Genomic DNA, 15186 nt, shown 5'->3' with positions numbered 1-15186 from the left:
GCTACTGAGTCCATTTCGCAAAGAAGCTAGAAACTCTCCAGGTGGAGAAGAAAAGGTGAGAAAATGGAATAAAAAAAATGGCGCAAGAAATCCCCTAATCCTTTCAACTTTTTCTTCTTCTTCTTCTTCTTCTTCTTTTTTTTTTTCGTTTTCTTTTTTTTTTTTAGATGGCATTTGCTGCCCCTGGCGACTTTGAACCATCGACAATCTCAATAGGGAGACTGGCATCACCCAGCTTTGGCTTCAGCATCGGCTTGACGGTATAATCAGCAGGTGGGCAAGCCTTCACACTAGACCTGCGAATGTTTGGCCGCTGCCGTTGTCGCGAATCGATACCGACAAAAATAACGTCTGCATCGCTTGAAGGCGAATTGACTTTGTCTCTTCGAGGACGTAATCGTTGTTTTAGCGGCGCATCCAGAGGCCCAGAAAATCCCAGGTTTGGTATTGCACCAAAGCCGTACATGGAAATATTCTCCAGCTCAAGAGGATCAGTGGGCATCCTAGCTGCCACCAATTCCACATCAGGTCGGTGCGGGTGCGCCGGTTCTCTCCGTGGGCAAAGGGGCGGCAACATCCGCGGCGCCAGGGACCGGACCGAATCGTATGTGGGTTGCTTCATTGCAATCTTCATCCCTTGGGCACGAACCAGATGCTATCTGGATTCGTCTCTATCGAGTGAAGAGTCCCCTTTCTCCTGCTTGCCCCGCTTGCGATGCTGGTTCACGTTCCATCCTCTTATCTGGGTGGGACCCGAGCTGGGCAGCGCGGCAGAGGACCCTGTTTCTTTATGATCGTAGGGGATCGTCTTCAGCTCAGGCTTGTTGGACCACGCTCGGTGGGCTGGGACGGGAGCAGGCTGCAGCTTGCGGTACTTGTTTGATCCCGCGTCTGATGATCCAGACGGCGTCGATCTGTGCCGATGCACTGGGCCCGGAGGCCCGCCATGGGGAGTCCCCGGGGGACTGTGCATCATCCCTCCCGTAAGGCCGGATGCAGTACAAAAGGTGGGCGACATGATATGCGATGCGTAAGCCGGAGGCGGAGGAGATCCCATGTACGAATGGCCGCCCTGTTGCGGTTTCGGCAAAGTTCTGTCGCCAGACATGGAGTGAAGAAGATGAGACTGATGCGGTTCGGTGATGGGATATCCACGACTGTAGGACCGGGAGGGGGCCGGGGGATAGTATGAGCTATACATGCCCCCACGCATGTTGGCGTCGTAGGACAGCTCCTCGGGAACTGATTGAGTGCGGCCGCGAGGCGGTCTCAAAGGCGGAAGTGGTTCCGCGTTCAAAGTCTGAGAGAACGACATTCTCGAAGCTGGCAGTGCTGGAGGAAGGGTAGGATGGGCTTGATGAGATAGCGGAGGAACCGGTCCAGCTGTTGGCAGTGCCGACAGAGGGCCAGGGGGGGCGGGAGCTGGAGGTTGCTGAGGCCAGTATACGCGGCTGTATACCGGTTGCTGTGAATTTTCAAGCCCGTAGCTGCTCAATCGGCGGGGATTGTAGCTGGGGTCGATAGGGCGAGGGTCGGGCGGATAAGAGCCGTTGGAAGGAGGAGGTGGCGGAGGAGGTGGTGGCGGAGGGGGAGGGGGAGGGGGAGGATAGTAGCATGCAAGCTCTTGCATGGCTGGACCGGACGAAAGGACACTCGGCTTGTATTCTTGCTGTGGAGTGGGCACGGGATAGGCAGGTCGGTCGTGAGCAGGTCGATCGTGAGCAGGTCGATCGTGAGCAGGTCGATCGTGAGCAGGTCGGTCGTGAGCAGGTCGGTCGTGAGCAGGTCGGTCGTGAGGTGGACCAGCAGGAGGCAAGGTCATGCGATCGGCCTGGCTCTGCATGTAGACTGGAGGTGGTGGCTCCTGACTGACCCTCGAAGGAATGGGAGCACGGCCATAAGACGCAACAGGAGGAGGCTCTTGTCGCTGCAGAGGTGCTCTGTTGTCAGAGGCAGGGACAAGGCCCGCGTGGCTCTGACCCGATGATTCCCGCTCCGGAGTTGAACCTGGAAGTCGTGACTCGAAGTTGCACAGTTCTGAGAGAAATTTCAGCTTCATGCTGTTGCTCTCCAAAGCCGGAGCAGGATCAGGTTTTGAGTCTGTAAAGACATCACGAATGGCATCGTATCGGGCAGGCTTCGCGGGGGGAGGAGCTGCGCGACTAACATCCTGGGCTGCAACATATGCGGTGGCATAAGTCAACACAGACAGGGCAGACAGAATGCCGTCAGGCTGCTCAGGTTCTTTCGACGGTAGCTTCTCCTCCACCTGCTTCTCCTCCTCTTGCTCTCCCTCTCCTGTCTCTGCTTCTTCCTCTTCTTTTTCCTCTTCTCTTTCTTCTGCCTCCCGTGCCGCTTCAACGTCTGCTTCTGCTACCGCATCAGCTTCGGCTTCAGCTTGAGCTCCAGTTGCAGTTTCTGAGTCTACTTCAGCTCCTGCTCCTGCCTCTGCCTCTGCTTCCGACGTGGTCTCGGACAATCGAGGCCGCGAGCTTAGTTCCTTCTGCGCAATGCCAAGTGACTTGAGCCGAAGGTCGTCCTTGGATTCAACATGGTCGGCAATAGACAAGTCCTCGACGTCAATCTTTGAAATCTTGCAGAATCTGCGAAGATTCGCCTTCATCTTGGTGCGCAGAGGCAGCTCTTCCGAGCGACGTTCATTTGTCGTAGATTGGAAAGACCTCGATGCGTGGGATATTCTCCCAGACGGATTGGCAACAAACACGTTGGGCTTTCCCGGCATGACATAAGGATCCGGAGGCTCCGACTCGTTTTTGCTCGAGGGCAGAAAGATGCCGTATGTTGGGTGCACGCCATGCTTTTTGACCAAATCTCGGTCAAAGTCCTCAGGTCGCGCGGCTGAGTAATCGTACCCGTTGCACCAATGGTCAAAGTGAATTCCGTTGCTGTTCGGAGTATCAAGATATTTTCCTCTCTTGGCGCGTGTGTGACCCTTGGTGGAGTCGTTGGACGAGTCTCTAAAGCCAATGTCCCACGCATCGAACAAGAACGGACGGGGTGCGAGGAATCGACTGTTGATGCCCTTCTCACGCATGGATGGTCGTTGGCTATAAGTACGGACGCCATACTCATCCGGCTCTCCGATGCTCTTGGGCAGCTGAGGGCTCTTCTCGCGAGCGAGCTGCCGACTTGGAGAATGAGCCGTGAATGAGGAAGCGTTTCCGTTAAGCAATGGAGGTTCTGGAGAAGCTGGTACAGACTCTTCTTCTCCGAGCGCAGCCTCTGGATCATTGTCCACGTTGGCAGCCGAGGCCAACAGCCCTTTCATTGGAGCTGGGGCTATGGGAGCGTGTGCAAGGAGCTGACTGTCGTCCGTGTTGCGACTAGATCTTTTGGGAGCGGACTGGCCGTCCGGCTGGTCTGCGGCTCTTCGTTTGACACCACCGCCTGCACGGCCTCTTCCTCGGCCTCTTGCGGAAGAATTGGAAGATTCTCTAGTTGCGGTGACGGCAGCGTCGGCTTCACGGTGCTTCCTCCACATTTCCGTGCCAATGACGCGTGAGGGGTACGGCACAAGGTATCCATTCTTGTAGCATTCGTAGATGCCAAATTCGTTGTCCAAGTAAGCGTCACTAATGACGCGATATTCATATTGATCATCACGAATCTGCGCGAGTTGTGGGTGAGCATTGAGAAGTACGACGTTGAACCGGGAAAAAGGAAAGAGAAGTCACTGCAGAAAGTGGCTGGGAAACGGCAATAAAATAGAAAGGGGGGGGAGGAGGGAATGGCAGGGGCAATGAAAAGACAATGGAAACACTTTTGTGCAACAGATAACTCACGTCAACAGGTAACTTCTTGGAGTGGAGCGAGCCGAGTATACGCAGGCGATTCTCTTGGCCTTCGTAAAATTGCTCCAGCATGTCACAGACACCGTTCTGTGTAGCAAGGGGGGGGGGTTGGTTTGAAGTTAATACAACGGTGACCAAACGGCAACATAGGTAATGGAATGTGGAGTTTGTGAGAGAGAGAACAAACCTGAAATTCTTTTTCGGTGACGTATTTCTCCGCAGAAAAGGTGTGCTTGGCAAGATTCAGGTCGCATTCGAGGCGTCGGTCACACTCCCGTAGCTTGTTATCAAGCTTGTCCTTGAGCTGAGCGACTGTGGGGAAGTATTCCCCGGCTTGCTTGTAGGAGTCTGGCTTTTGTAGCATCTCATCAACGCTACGCTCGGCAAGCTCCTGAAGCGCGGGCTTGAGGGCAAAAGAAACAGCTTGATAGGTAGCCTTGAGGTCGCGTTGTCGCTCATAAGCAGCTTGTACACGCGAGTCGGAAAAGTTCTTTACTCTTCCTCTGCGCGTGCCACCTCGGCCACGAGAGGCAGTAGTAGATTTTGTCATGGCAGAATTGGTAGTGGCTCTGGTGCTGCCTCTGCCTCGACCGCGAGGGCCTCGCCCGCCTCTGCCACGGCCACGGGTTGATGCCGTAAGAGGCTCGCGTGCGAGCGACGAAGACTCAGCTGCCATGGCGGAAGCCGCGGAGCCGGGGTCATGAATTTGAGGGGGATGAGAAAAAGGACGAGAAAAGGGCAAGAGGCTTTTGGTTCCAGAAGAAAAAAAACCCGACTCGGTGTGGGGGGGAAGAAGGACCCAGCAGGAGGGTATAGGAGATTGAACAAAGTGAAGCAAATCGTGTTGTGTGATGAGAGCCTGGTGTGTAAGGTGTATTGTAAGTAAGGTAAGGTTACTAGGTAGGTACCTACCAGGCAAGCAGGCATGTACAGTACTGTACGTATCTGCTGTGTGGAGTCTGCGCCTGCGGGTGGTTGTTTGAGTGGTGAGTGCGTGTGCGTGGGTGAGTTGCGTCGGCCTGAGTGTGGGCGTGGGCGTGGGCGTGGGCGTGGGCGTGGGTGTGGGCGTTGTCTGGTGTGTCCTGACCGTCCACTTGGCGTCTGGTGCCTGGCGTCAAATGCCGTGCTGTCTTGTCTGTCTGGTGTCTGGTGCTTCAATGTCTGGCTGGGGTGCTGCGGCATGCCCTGAGCGGCGTGGGTGCGAGCCTGTGATGAGCCTGTGATGAGCCTGTGAGCTGCGTGTTGCTGCCAGGTGCTGCTGGCTGGTGTCTGGTGGCCAAAGGACCAGACTGGAGCCAGCAGCTGTGGTGCGGCGACCCCCCCCCCCCTCCGAGGGAAACGACTGGAGGCGGGCGCAAAAAGCCTGACAACGGCAACCGGCGCCAACGTAGAGTCCGGGCGAAAAGACGAAGAACGTCTTGAAGAAGCACGGTGTGGAGAACTAGATGCAAAAAAAAAAAAAAAAAAAAAACAGCAGCAGCAGCAGCAGCAGCAGTGACGGCAGAGGGATGTGGACGAAAGCTGGAGTGGAAAGTGCAACGTAGATAGATAGAAGGGCCAGAGACAAAGACAAGACAAAGACAACTCACTGGCTTTTGTCGGGAGCTGATTTTCTTAGCGCTACATCAACTTTGATGAGAATGCCGGGGTGGGGTTTGGTTGCGAGTGCCGCCAAGAACCTTGGAAGTTTTCAAGAAAAGAACAAAAGAGAAGAGGAGCCGCAACAATGCGCAAGAACAAAGCGTCAACGGTCCCGATGAAAGAGACGGACACCAGCCAGACACGAACAAAGCTGCTTCGAGGCAAACACGATAGAGCAGACGACGGATAGGGACTTGGCTTGAAGTCCTGGATGCCGTCAATGTAAACGTGCCGCCAAGCTGCCAATATCATCCCTTTGGGGGTGATGCTCAATGAGACCGGGCAGGGAAGGAGCTAGGCAGTTTGCGAGTGAGTGCAAGTCACTGCCTACCCTGCCTACGTACCTCGTCCCCCGTCTTACAACATGCAACCAGAACCAGACACAGAGTACAACGAACGGCCTGCGCGTCCCGCCTGGAAAGAACGACCCAGGGGGGGGCTTGAAGGTACATAACCTATCTTACGGACGTACAGTACCATCCAAGGAGGTAGGTGGAGTAACTGAGTGCTCCGTACTATGTGGCTACTAGGTACCTTACCTAAGGTACCTAAGGTACCCAACTTCATTATGGCTGCGTGCCGACGCAAAGTCTAAAGCACAAGGTCCCGTCCCGTTCCTGTACAGAAGTCAGATGGGTTCAGGCCCACGCTGATTGGTCGCTCGTCTCGGTCGCCAGCGCTAGTCCGATTCGGGAGGAATTGCCTCGATATGCGCTTGCCTGATTGGCTCGGAAGATGGATACTCCGCTACCCACTGCTTGCCACAAGCGACTTTTCTACCTCCGTACTGAAGCAGGGACCAGCCGCTGGTCATCGTCAACAAGTTCGACAGACTGACTGACAGACTGACCGACTGACTGACTGACTCGAGGAGGGACTGGAGTGCGTGCCGCGCAGGCGAGCGAAAGCGAAAGCCGTCTGCAAAGCCCATCTGCCAAAGACAGGTGGGTGGTGTACACAACCGCTCCAAACGCAACTGTGAATCCAAGAAGCTGATGATCGACCACCCCGCAGGTGGTTCAATGCCCCCCCCCCCCCCCCCCCCCCCTTCTCCAAGTTTCCCATCTGCTTGCAGCAAAGGCTCTTTTCACACGATGAAAACACCCAGATGGTACGGGATGGCACAGAAATCCATCGGAACTAGTACCGGTATCATGGCCATCCGAGGACTGGCGTGTGCTCCCGAACCTAGATGGACGTGGAATAGTGACCAGCAACTAGCATGGTAGCTACAGGTATGTAAGGTACCTACCTACCTCGATCCACCAGACCTAGACCTGATGGTGATTGACGGCAAGGAGTGCCAGGCGCTGTCCGAAACGACCTGCCCGACCGGCCTCGCCCCGTGGGCTTACATCAACAAAAGCAAGTAAGGTAGTTGACACCCAGCAGCAGTGCTGTCTTGAACTTGAAGCATGTACCTTAGGTACCTTGCAGTCGAATCATTTTCACCAACGCCCGCCGCGACGTTGCCAGGAGCCTCACGACGCGGGAAGTAATGGCACCAGACATCAAAGGACGGCAGGTCCACCATTCATTCCCTGGAGGCTGCTCCTCACGCCCCTGCGGTTGATGCGATGACCATGTCTATCCCTACTTGACGTTTGGCAGTTTTGCTTCTTTCAGCCGCGCGCCACTTTGCGGAGACAATGGCAGGAGGGAGAAAAAGAAAAAAAAAAAAAAAAAGAAAAAAAAAAAAAGAAAAGAAAAGAAAAGAAAAGAAACTAGGTTACCGCCTCCTGCTGTGCCGCCGCCGCCCGGCAACGGTGATTGGCGAGTTTGGTCATTGGGCATCGGGTCCCGCAGACGCACGTGTGATTCGCCCAGCGTTTTGCCGGGGTCCACTCCAACCCGTCCAGTCAGAGGGAAGAGGGGGGGGGGAGCGGCAGCATTTTCCGTCGTCGCCCGCTTCGCCTCTGCGCTCCGCCGGCCCCTTCGCAATCCGGAATCCGATCCGGGCCTCGTCGCCTTTTCTGCAGCAAATGGCCAAACGCCGCCGGCTCCAGCGCCAAACCGCCCGGCAGCCGCACCCGAAGCCGAAGCCGCACACCAAGCCGCAAGATGCGCGTCCCCGCGCCAGCAGGCTGGTCTTGCCCGGCGGGAGGAAGGCTGTCCAGGCAAACAACGCCAACAACGCAAACAACGCAAACAAGAGACACGGCCGGCACACGCCGCCGGCCCAAGTCCCCGTCATTCCGTTCCAGCCCCAGGACCGCATCCTGCTCGTCGGCGAGGGGGACTTGAGCTTCGCAGCGTCCATCGTCAGGCACCACGCCTGCGTCAACGTCACCGCCACCGTCCTGGAGAGGGACCGGGCCGAGCTGCTCGCCAAGCACCCCACCGCCGAGGACAACATCGCCGTCCTTCTCGGCACGGCGCCCGACGCGCCGCCCGCCACCGGCGCCAGCCGCAGCGACGTGCAGGACGCCGAAGGCGCTACGTCCCCGTCCACGTCTTCGTCGCCCTCGCCCTCGCCCTCGCCCTCGCCCTCGCCCTCGCCCTCGCATCAACCATCAAAAGCCGACCGCCCAGCCGCCAACAACACCAACACCAACAGACTCTTGTACAACGTCGACGCGACCCGGCTCCCCGCCCACGTCGCCCGCCCGCCCTACCACCGCATCCTCTTCAACTTCCCCCACGTCGGGGGCAAATCCACCGACGTCAACCGGCAGGTGCGGTACAACCAGCAGCTCCTCGTGTCCTTCTTCGCCAGCGCCCTGCGCGCCCTCGCCCCCGGCGGCGCCATCGTCGTCAGCCTCTTCGAGGGCGAGCCCTACACGCTGTGGAACATACGGGACCTGGCGCGCCACGCCGGCCTGCAGGTCGACCGGAGCTTCCGCTTCCAAGCAGCCGCGTACCCGGGCTACCGGCACTCCAGGACCATGGGCGCCGTGAGAAACAGCAAGGGCGAGACGGGGGGCGGCTGGAAAGGCGAGCACCGGCCGGCCAGGAGCTACGTGTTCCGCAGGAAAGGGGAGGTTCTGGAACAGAGCGGCAAGAGGAAGAGGGACGACGACTCGTCCGACTCCGACTCCGACTCCGACTCCTGACCCGAGGACAAGCAATGTCCGCTGGCGGAACCGCCGCCACCACCATACCACCAGGGGGAGGGAAACGCCCGGCCTTTTGTGGCCGTGGGGTTGGATCACGACGTCGTCTCTTTTTTTTTGTACTTCATGGCATAGCATTGCGGGAACACAAGGGTATACCGTGCTCGGTCTGCAACGCCTGCACTGCATCAGAATTATTGATTGGTATCATGTCTATCCGCCCCGCTCCCACATCGTCATCACATCACGCCTTGCAACTTGTCCAATGCAGTCGGTCCACGTTTAAAAAAAAACTCAGTCCCATTGAAAACTGCGCCCTTGCGCCTTGCGCCCCCCCTCCGAAACCCGACCCCAACTAGAAGTCCACCCGGGCCGCTGAACAAAAAAAGGAGAAGAAAAAGAAAAGAACCCAAAAAAAAGGGGGGGGTTGGGGGAACAATACTCCGTAGACTCCAGCCGATTATGAATCGTATAGCCGGCCAAGTATGCCTGTGGGAACGCACCATGTCCTACTCGCTTGCCATGGCTGGAAACCAGCCTTGGCTGTCGACGTGGGGGTCCGAGAGACAAGAAAAAGAACAACAGTTGTTACATAGAATACAGGGAATACCCCCCCACTCAAAACATCTTCCCTCTGTGTATCTTTTTTTTTTGGTTCCTTTTTTTTTTCCTTGCCAAGAAGACGAAAAAAAAAAAAAAAAAACCGAGCCGCCAGCTAGACTCCAATGTGTGCATGCATCAGCTGAAGCTGCCTGGTAAGCCCGTACGATGATCGTATCATGACTTCATCAATGGGCAAAAGAAAAAACACCAAAATGGGCGGCGCCGGAAAAAAAAAAGGCCGAGAGGACATGACCTGAAAATATAGAGATGGGGGAAAAGACGGGGGAGGGCAAAGGTCGTTATGCCACCAAGGCAATAATATCCTTGGGCATTTCTTCGACCTGCTCCTCCATGGACCTGGCCTTGTTTGCCTCATCTTCTAACCTTTGCGCTTCTTCGTTCTCCCGCATCAGCGCTTCTTCCTGTTCCTTGAGAGCTTTCTGCTCCTCGCACAGGCCGTCGTCGGTTGCCGAGTCTGGAGGAGGTGGAGGCGGCGGCGGCGGGCTTGGTTCGGCGGCATCTTCGGGCCGTATCCTTTTCACGTCCGGGCCATCTGATGGTGTCGCGCCTGCCGAATCGCGAGGGCAGCCAGCTTCTCGTTTGCGCTTGCGGTCGTGGCTGCTAGGGGAATCGGCATCGGCATCGGCATCGGCATCGGCATCGGCATCGGCATCGGCATCGGCATCGCTTGCATCGTCGTCGGCGACGTCGGCGACATCGCCAACGTCAATGTCTTTGGGGCTGTTTCCAGCGAAAGAAGCCTTGTTACGAACAGCTCCAGCGTTGCGCGACTCGTTTGTCGGCTCGCTGCTGGGCGCCTGTTTCTTTTGGTGTTCGTCGTACTTCTCCACCGCGCGGGTCAAAAAGTCCTTGACGTATTTCTTGATCTTGAGCGTTTGCTTTTCACTAAGCGCCGCCGTCGGATCGTTGACTCTTCTGTTCTTGTAATCGGATGCTACGAGTTTTTTGGCAATTTCCTTGCCTAATCGCTTGAGCTCTTCCTTGGGCAGCTTGTGACGGAACTTGTCCAAAACGTGCTTTACAGGAGGGAAAACCTATGGCGGTAAGGGGGGAAAGAGAAAACGGGAGAAGAAAAAGAGAGAGAGAGAGAGAGGGAGAGAGGGAAAATTCAGTTAGAATAGCCGGCACACACTCATGGGATGGTACGATTGTGACCTACCGTGTTCTCGTAAATCTTCATTTGCTTGTCCAGGGGCAGTGACTTCCATTTTTCTCTCTTGGGATCTTTGGTGGGCGAGTCGTGGGTGGTGGCGGCTGGACGCGTAGGTTGAGACAGCGTCTGCTTAGGGGTGCCTTCTTTGGTTACTCGGTCAATGATGCTCTGGATAGCCAGCTGCTCCTGTATCGCTTTTGAGGGTGCTTTAGGTCCTTCGTCTACGGGGTGGGTTGGCCGGCTCCAGGTTGTCTTGCCTTGCTTGTCGTAGTAGTATATGTTGCCCCTCGCGTCCTTGGCCGTAAACCATCCCTCGGGGAGCGGCTCAAACCGCCGGGGCGGTCGGTTCGGGTTGTGCTGAAACGAGAGGCTGCGCTGCGGGACACTATTCTTGGGCCCCTTGGGGGCATCGATTGGGCGAGGCGAGGCTGTCTTTGGTGTCGACAGCGCCGTCTCTTCCTCGCGAGCCTGGCCTCGGCGATCGTCAAAGAGGTTTTGTTGAACGGGAGCGTTGGGATCGACCTTGCGCCGTCGGATGCGGTATGCCATCTCCAGCTTGCTCCAGTCCTCCAGCAACTTCTTGGATTTCGAGGCGACCTGTTCGTCGTCCGAGTCGATCAACCCTTGGATGGTGGCTTCGATGTTGGAGTCTTGAATCTTATTCCTTGTCATGCGGGGAAACTTGTCCAAAATCTCCAGCACTTGCAGCACGACGTTGTGGTCCTCTCTAAACGTGTTGAGGGTCGTCTTTAGAATTTGATACGCGTGCATGCGCATGACGGAGCGAATGACGCGATCATCGTCCGACCGCTGGATACGCTGCAGCAGCTTGACGGCAATCCACTTCTCTTTGCATTGCAACAGAGCAGCCATGACTTTCCGAGAGCCGTCTTCGTCCAGGCTCCGGGCGGTCACGCTTTCCACATACTCTTCATCGTCTTCTTCGGGTCGCTTCCGGCGCGGCTTCTTAGCAACGGCGGTATCCCAGCCGTCCGAATCGTCGATCCCGAGGGCTTCGACCACGGCCGTGGGTAGCTTGGTGGCGCGCTCCGTTTGCGTCTTGCCTCCGATGAAACCGACGCAGTTGGGCTCCCCGCAGTAACAAGGCTGAGGCTGGGCACCGTATCGATCGACGTTGTAGTTGAAGACCAGCTCCTCCCCTGCGCGGATTGTGCGCAGCGCAAAAATTCCCATGCGAAGCTTGTCACCGACCACCCACTTGTCGACGTAGCAGTTTGGGTTGCACGAGTGGTTGCAGAACCGGCCGAGGTTACCTTTGCGCGTGGCGTCGACAAACTCGAACTTGTTTAGCGACATGAAGTAGAAGTGCTTGATGCCTTGCTGGTCATACTGCAGCATGCGCCGGCGGAACGTGGGCTCGTTGATGACCTCGCCAATGTACTCGTAGATGAAGTCGTTTGGCTCGAGGTCCGAATCGGTGCGGAGGCCATAGCCCTTTTTTTCCGTCTTGATGACGACGACGTTTGCCCATTCTTTTCGCTGGAATCGCTGATTTTGGCAACCCCCGCCACAGTTGCTGCCGCTCGCGACGCATTCCATCTTGGTGGCGCGGTTGATGCAATCAGAGTCTTCGCCGCAAGCGTGATTCTCGCCGTCTCCTGTAAAAGCGATTGCAGTGTCAGCTGTGGCTCACGAGACGGAGTCAACCAGTGCCCAAAGTTCCTGGCGGAGGAAAGAGATGAATCGAAAAAGGGAGGGCCGGCAACAATTACACGTACGCCATTCGTCTGCACATTCGCAGTCCAAGGCGTCGTTGTCGGTTGAGCCGAGGTGCTTGGAGCCGTACAGACAGTCTCGAATGACCTGGAAGCTTCTGCAGGATTCGTCCGTCACGTTTGCGAGGTGGTGGTAAAGGCGAGGTTCGGGCTCGGCAAGCTTCTGCGACAGCTTTCGCGACAGCCGTGGTTTGACTGCTTCGTTTTCTGACTTGAGGCCATTGAGAGACACGGGAGAGAGGCTATTCTTGCTGGCTTGAACGGAAGCAAGGGTTCCAGAGTCCATTGTGTCCGTCAAACCATTGGCGGCGCCATCCTCAAGTTTTATTCGACTCATTCTTCTGGTTGCATGCTCGTCATCCTCCATGACAGCATGAGCAGCGGGCCCCCCAAGACGGCAACGGTTGGTTGGGTCCAGCGGTGCGAGCTTGCCTAATCCTGTGCTCTGGCCGTGATGCAGATGAGGCTCGCGATCGATATGAACAGGACGGGGACGGGGGGGGTCGCGTGGGCAGGGTCGTGGATTCGGCTGAGCATGAACACACGAGCGAGCTGGGCTGTGGGCCGGGGAAACGGGGAACGGGGGAGTCGCGTGCGCTGAAAAGGAGGGACAACGCGCCGAGGGGGGACCAAAGGCGGACCAAAGGCGGGAAAGGGCGCCCAAGTTTCGGTTGCTGGATCGGGGATTGGGATGCAAGCGGCCTCGCAGCTGCCGAGGCCAAGACGAGGATGAGGATGAGGGAGAGGAGAGAAGCCGTCGAGAGTGGATATTGACGGGAAGGAACGAAGGTGTGAGGTGTGTGCGGTGCGAGCCTCGAGGCCAAGGCCGTAACGCGCACAGTACTCGGTACACGCGGGTACCAGAGCATGCACCCAGTAGGTACGTATCTTCTACTTGGCCATGGTGAAGGAAGCCAATTGGCTGGCTCTGCTGTCCAAACTGTAGGTACCTAGGCACCTAGAATTCATCAACAGGCCAAAAGGAAAATAAGGAAAAAAAAAAAAAAGACCCCACAAAATGGGCCCCACAATTACTTTAGGCTCTCAAACTTGCAACTTAGTTACTCCATACAACCAATGCTAGTTCTTTCTTATCCCCAGATCCCGGATCGTAACATGAATGACCCAAATCCGGGGGGGCCTGCAAAAGCGAGGAACCAGCCGTCATGCGCAATTTTTTTTTTTTTTTTTTTTTGCATCCGCTGCAGCTGCAGCCCGGTGGAGCGTGATTTTCAGTCCGACAACCCTCTTGATCACTCTTATCGACGCCAAGATCGCCGCCCCGAAATACCGGCTGACAAAGGATAGTTCAGTTTTATCAACTGGGGCTTGGACCAAGTTCCTAGTGCCCTCAAAGCTTGTGTCTGCTGCCGCCTGTATTAAATTAAAAAGCCTCGTCTGCTAGCACATGATAGCATGACGAGTTTGCCTATGTGGAATAGTCACATGATGTGATTAGTGAATAAATTATATGATACTGTGATTCAGGATTGAAATCTAGATGCTCAGATTGAATTTTATTGTTAATACTAAGGAATGAATTATGCTGCTGTGCTTAAGGAATGACCCAAACTGTTTCTAAGGAATGACTGATCAACGCCAATGTCTAATATATGCCGCTATACCTCTATGCCGAAGTCTAAACCATGCTATGCATAAGAATATCACGACTGTACACAACAGACCATCCGTCCGCCCGTCCGCACAGGCAAGGACTTTTTGGTGAAGTCTCTAGGCCATGTTGTATAGTTGAGAAACCTCTTGTCGAGATTCTTAGCTGTAGATGCAGCTGGAGGGGTTATCCTGGGGAGTAACTCTAGCATCGAAGTGGATGCAAGACTTCGACTCCGCCTGGTTCTCGGTCGAAATCACCCTGACCGTCCAAACGCCGCCTTCCTCATAGGGGGGGCAAGCCGCGAGCTTACTGTTGCCAAACACAAGCTGATCCTTGTGGTTGATTGACCAACCGTCTAATTCGAAGTGTGATCCAGGGGCGGACTTGGTGTTGTCAAAGTATCCAATGGCTCCCCCACCTGTCCAGTCGCGTGTTAGCATCGTTTTCACTCCAGGAAATGTTGCACATCTTTGTGCTGGGTAAAGGGAGATCTTATCACTAACCCATGCCGGAGCGGTCAACGAAAACCTGCTGAACCTCGTTGTTGGCCGAGTAGAGGAAAAGCTGGGAGCCCTGCAGCTGGAACGTTGCGCTATCGTTCTCTTTGTCGCACTGAGCGCCTTGGTTGGAGCCGTTGATAGTGAAGCCCATATTGGCCGCAGTGAGACGTCCATAATGAACAGGGGTGGGAGAGCCCATAGACGTGATAATGAAGGGCCAGCTCCGGTTGGTGGTGGTGGGAGCGGCCAGAGTAGAGCCAGAAAGGAGGATGGAGGAGGCGATGGCTGCGGTGAACTTCATGTTTGCTAGTTGGATCGGAGTAAGACAGAAAGTAAGATGGTGGTAGTATTGATGGTTGTTAAAAAGTGTTGTTGTTGTTGGTTTGCTGTTTGCTTTTGTTGCTGTTGTTGTTGTTGTTGTTGATGATGATCTGAATTCTCCTTGGACAGGCGCCATCCTCTCCCTTTATACTCGTGAGCCTCCCTCTGCACAGCTCGTATCGCGCTCACATCCGCAGTCTGGTTTCCCTCGATGATGCCATCGTCAGCACTGCCGCCGTCGCCTGAGGAGCCCGACAATACGACGATCGGCATGCGCTGTAGAGGTAGACGCCGCAAAGACAAAAGGCGGCAAAGTTAGACGCGCTCCGCCACTCAAGCCAATGGCGGCTCGTATTTCCTCGGCTTGGCGTCTCCAAGGGTCCGGATACCTGGGGATTTCTGCGGCAGTAACGTTGCTGACGAGCTACTGTGGCTTGCCTGTGACGTCGGCCTCGGGCTTGCCCTCGCCTACCTGTACGGAGACGGCGAGTTGGCACACGTCACTTCTGTTTCGGGCCGTCCGACTGTCGTCTTTGACGGCGCGGAGAGCGCCGAAACCTCCCCTCTGCCGCCGGCAACCCGAGTCTAGCTTCAGACCATCGTATACTAGGTGACCCCATTTTCCATTGTTAGTCCATGGTTCGAATCCCTTCATGCCTTAGTAAGTCAAAGCAATGTCATCAGTTGAGGCGCAGCAGGTGCATTTCCGCAGCGCTTCTGCGGAGTACCGT

General features: G+C 55.8%; 5 protein-coding genes across 5 annotated transcripts; 1 reads left to right on the top strand and 4 right to left on the bottom strand.

Annotated features, from left to right (window-relative positions):
- Positions 1–655: 655 nt before the first annotated feature.
- UV8b_06557 (uncharacterized protein) lies at positions 656–4362 on the bottom strand (the record flags this gene model as incomplete). The annotated part of the gene is made up of 3 exons (XM_043144054.1): positions 656–3628; positions 3804–3899; positions 4000–4362. The coding sequence occupies 3 exons, from the start codon at positions 4360–4362 to the stop codon at positions 656–658; spliced, it is 3432 nt and encodes a 1143-aa protein (XP_042999989.1).
- Positions 4363–7435: 3073 nt separating this feature from the next.
- On the top strand, positions 7436–8506 carry UV8b_06556 (uncharacterized protein; the record flags this gene model as incomplete). The annotated part of the gene is made up of 1 exon (XM_043144053.1): positions 7436–8506. The coding sequence occupies one exon, from the start codon at positions 7436–7438 to the stop codon at positions 8504–8506; it is 1071 nt and encodes a 356-aa protein (XP_042999988.1).
- A 902-nt stretch (positions 8507–9408) lies between these two features.
- UV8b_06555 (uncharacterized protein) lies at positions 9409–12305 on the bottom strand (the record flags this gene model as incomplete). The annotated part of the gene is made up of 3 exons (XM_043144052.1): positions 9409–10164; positions 10290–11902; positions 12023–12305. 3 exons carry the CDS (start codon positions 12303–12305, stop codon positions 9409–9411), a joined length of 2652 nt encoding a protein of 883 aa, XP_042999987.1.
- Positions 12306–13792: 1487 nt separating this feature from the next.
- On the bottom strand, positions 13793–14435 carry UV8b_06554 (uncharacterized protein; the record flags this gene model as incomplete). The annotated part of the gene is made up of 2 exons (XM_043144051.1): positions 13793–14052; positions 14138–14435. 2 exons carry the CDS (start codon positions 14433–14435, stop codon positions 13793–13795), a joined length of 558 nt encoding a protein of 185 aa, XP_042999986.1.
- A 444-nt stretch (positions 14436–14879) lies between these two features.
- UV8b_06553 (uncharacterized protein) lies at positions 14880–15110 on the bottom strand (the record flags this gene model as incomplete). The annotated part of the gene is made up of 1 exon (XM_043144050.1): positions 14880–15110. One exon carries the CDS (start codon positions 15108–15110, stop codon positions 14880–14882), a length of 231 nt encoding a protein of 76 aa, XP_042999985.1.
- Between the last annotated feature and the right edge of the window lie 76 nt (positions 15111–15186).

This window comes from Ustilaginoidea virens, chromosome 5 (assembly GCF_000687475.1).
Source record: "Ustilaginoidea virens chromosome 5, complete sequence".
In the NCBI taxonomy this organism is placed as follows: Eukaryota; Fungi; Ascomycota; class Sordariomycetes; order Hypocreales; family Clavicipitaceae; genus Ustilaginoidea; species Ustilaginoidea virens.
Note: the sequence above shows the minus strand (reverse complement) of the source record. Positions and strands in the feature narration are given on the sequence as shown.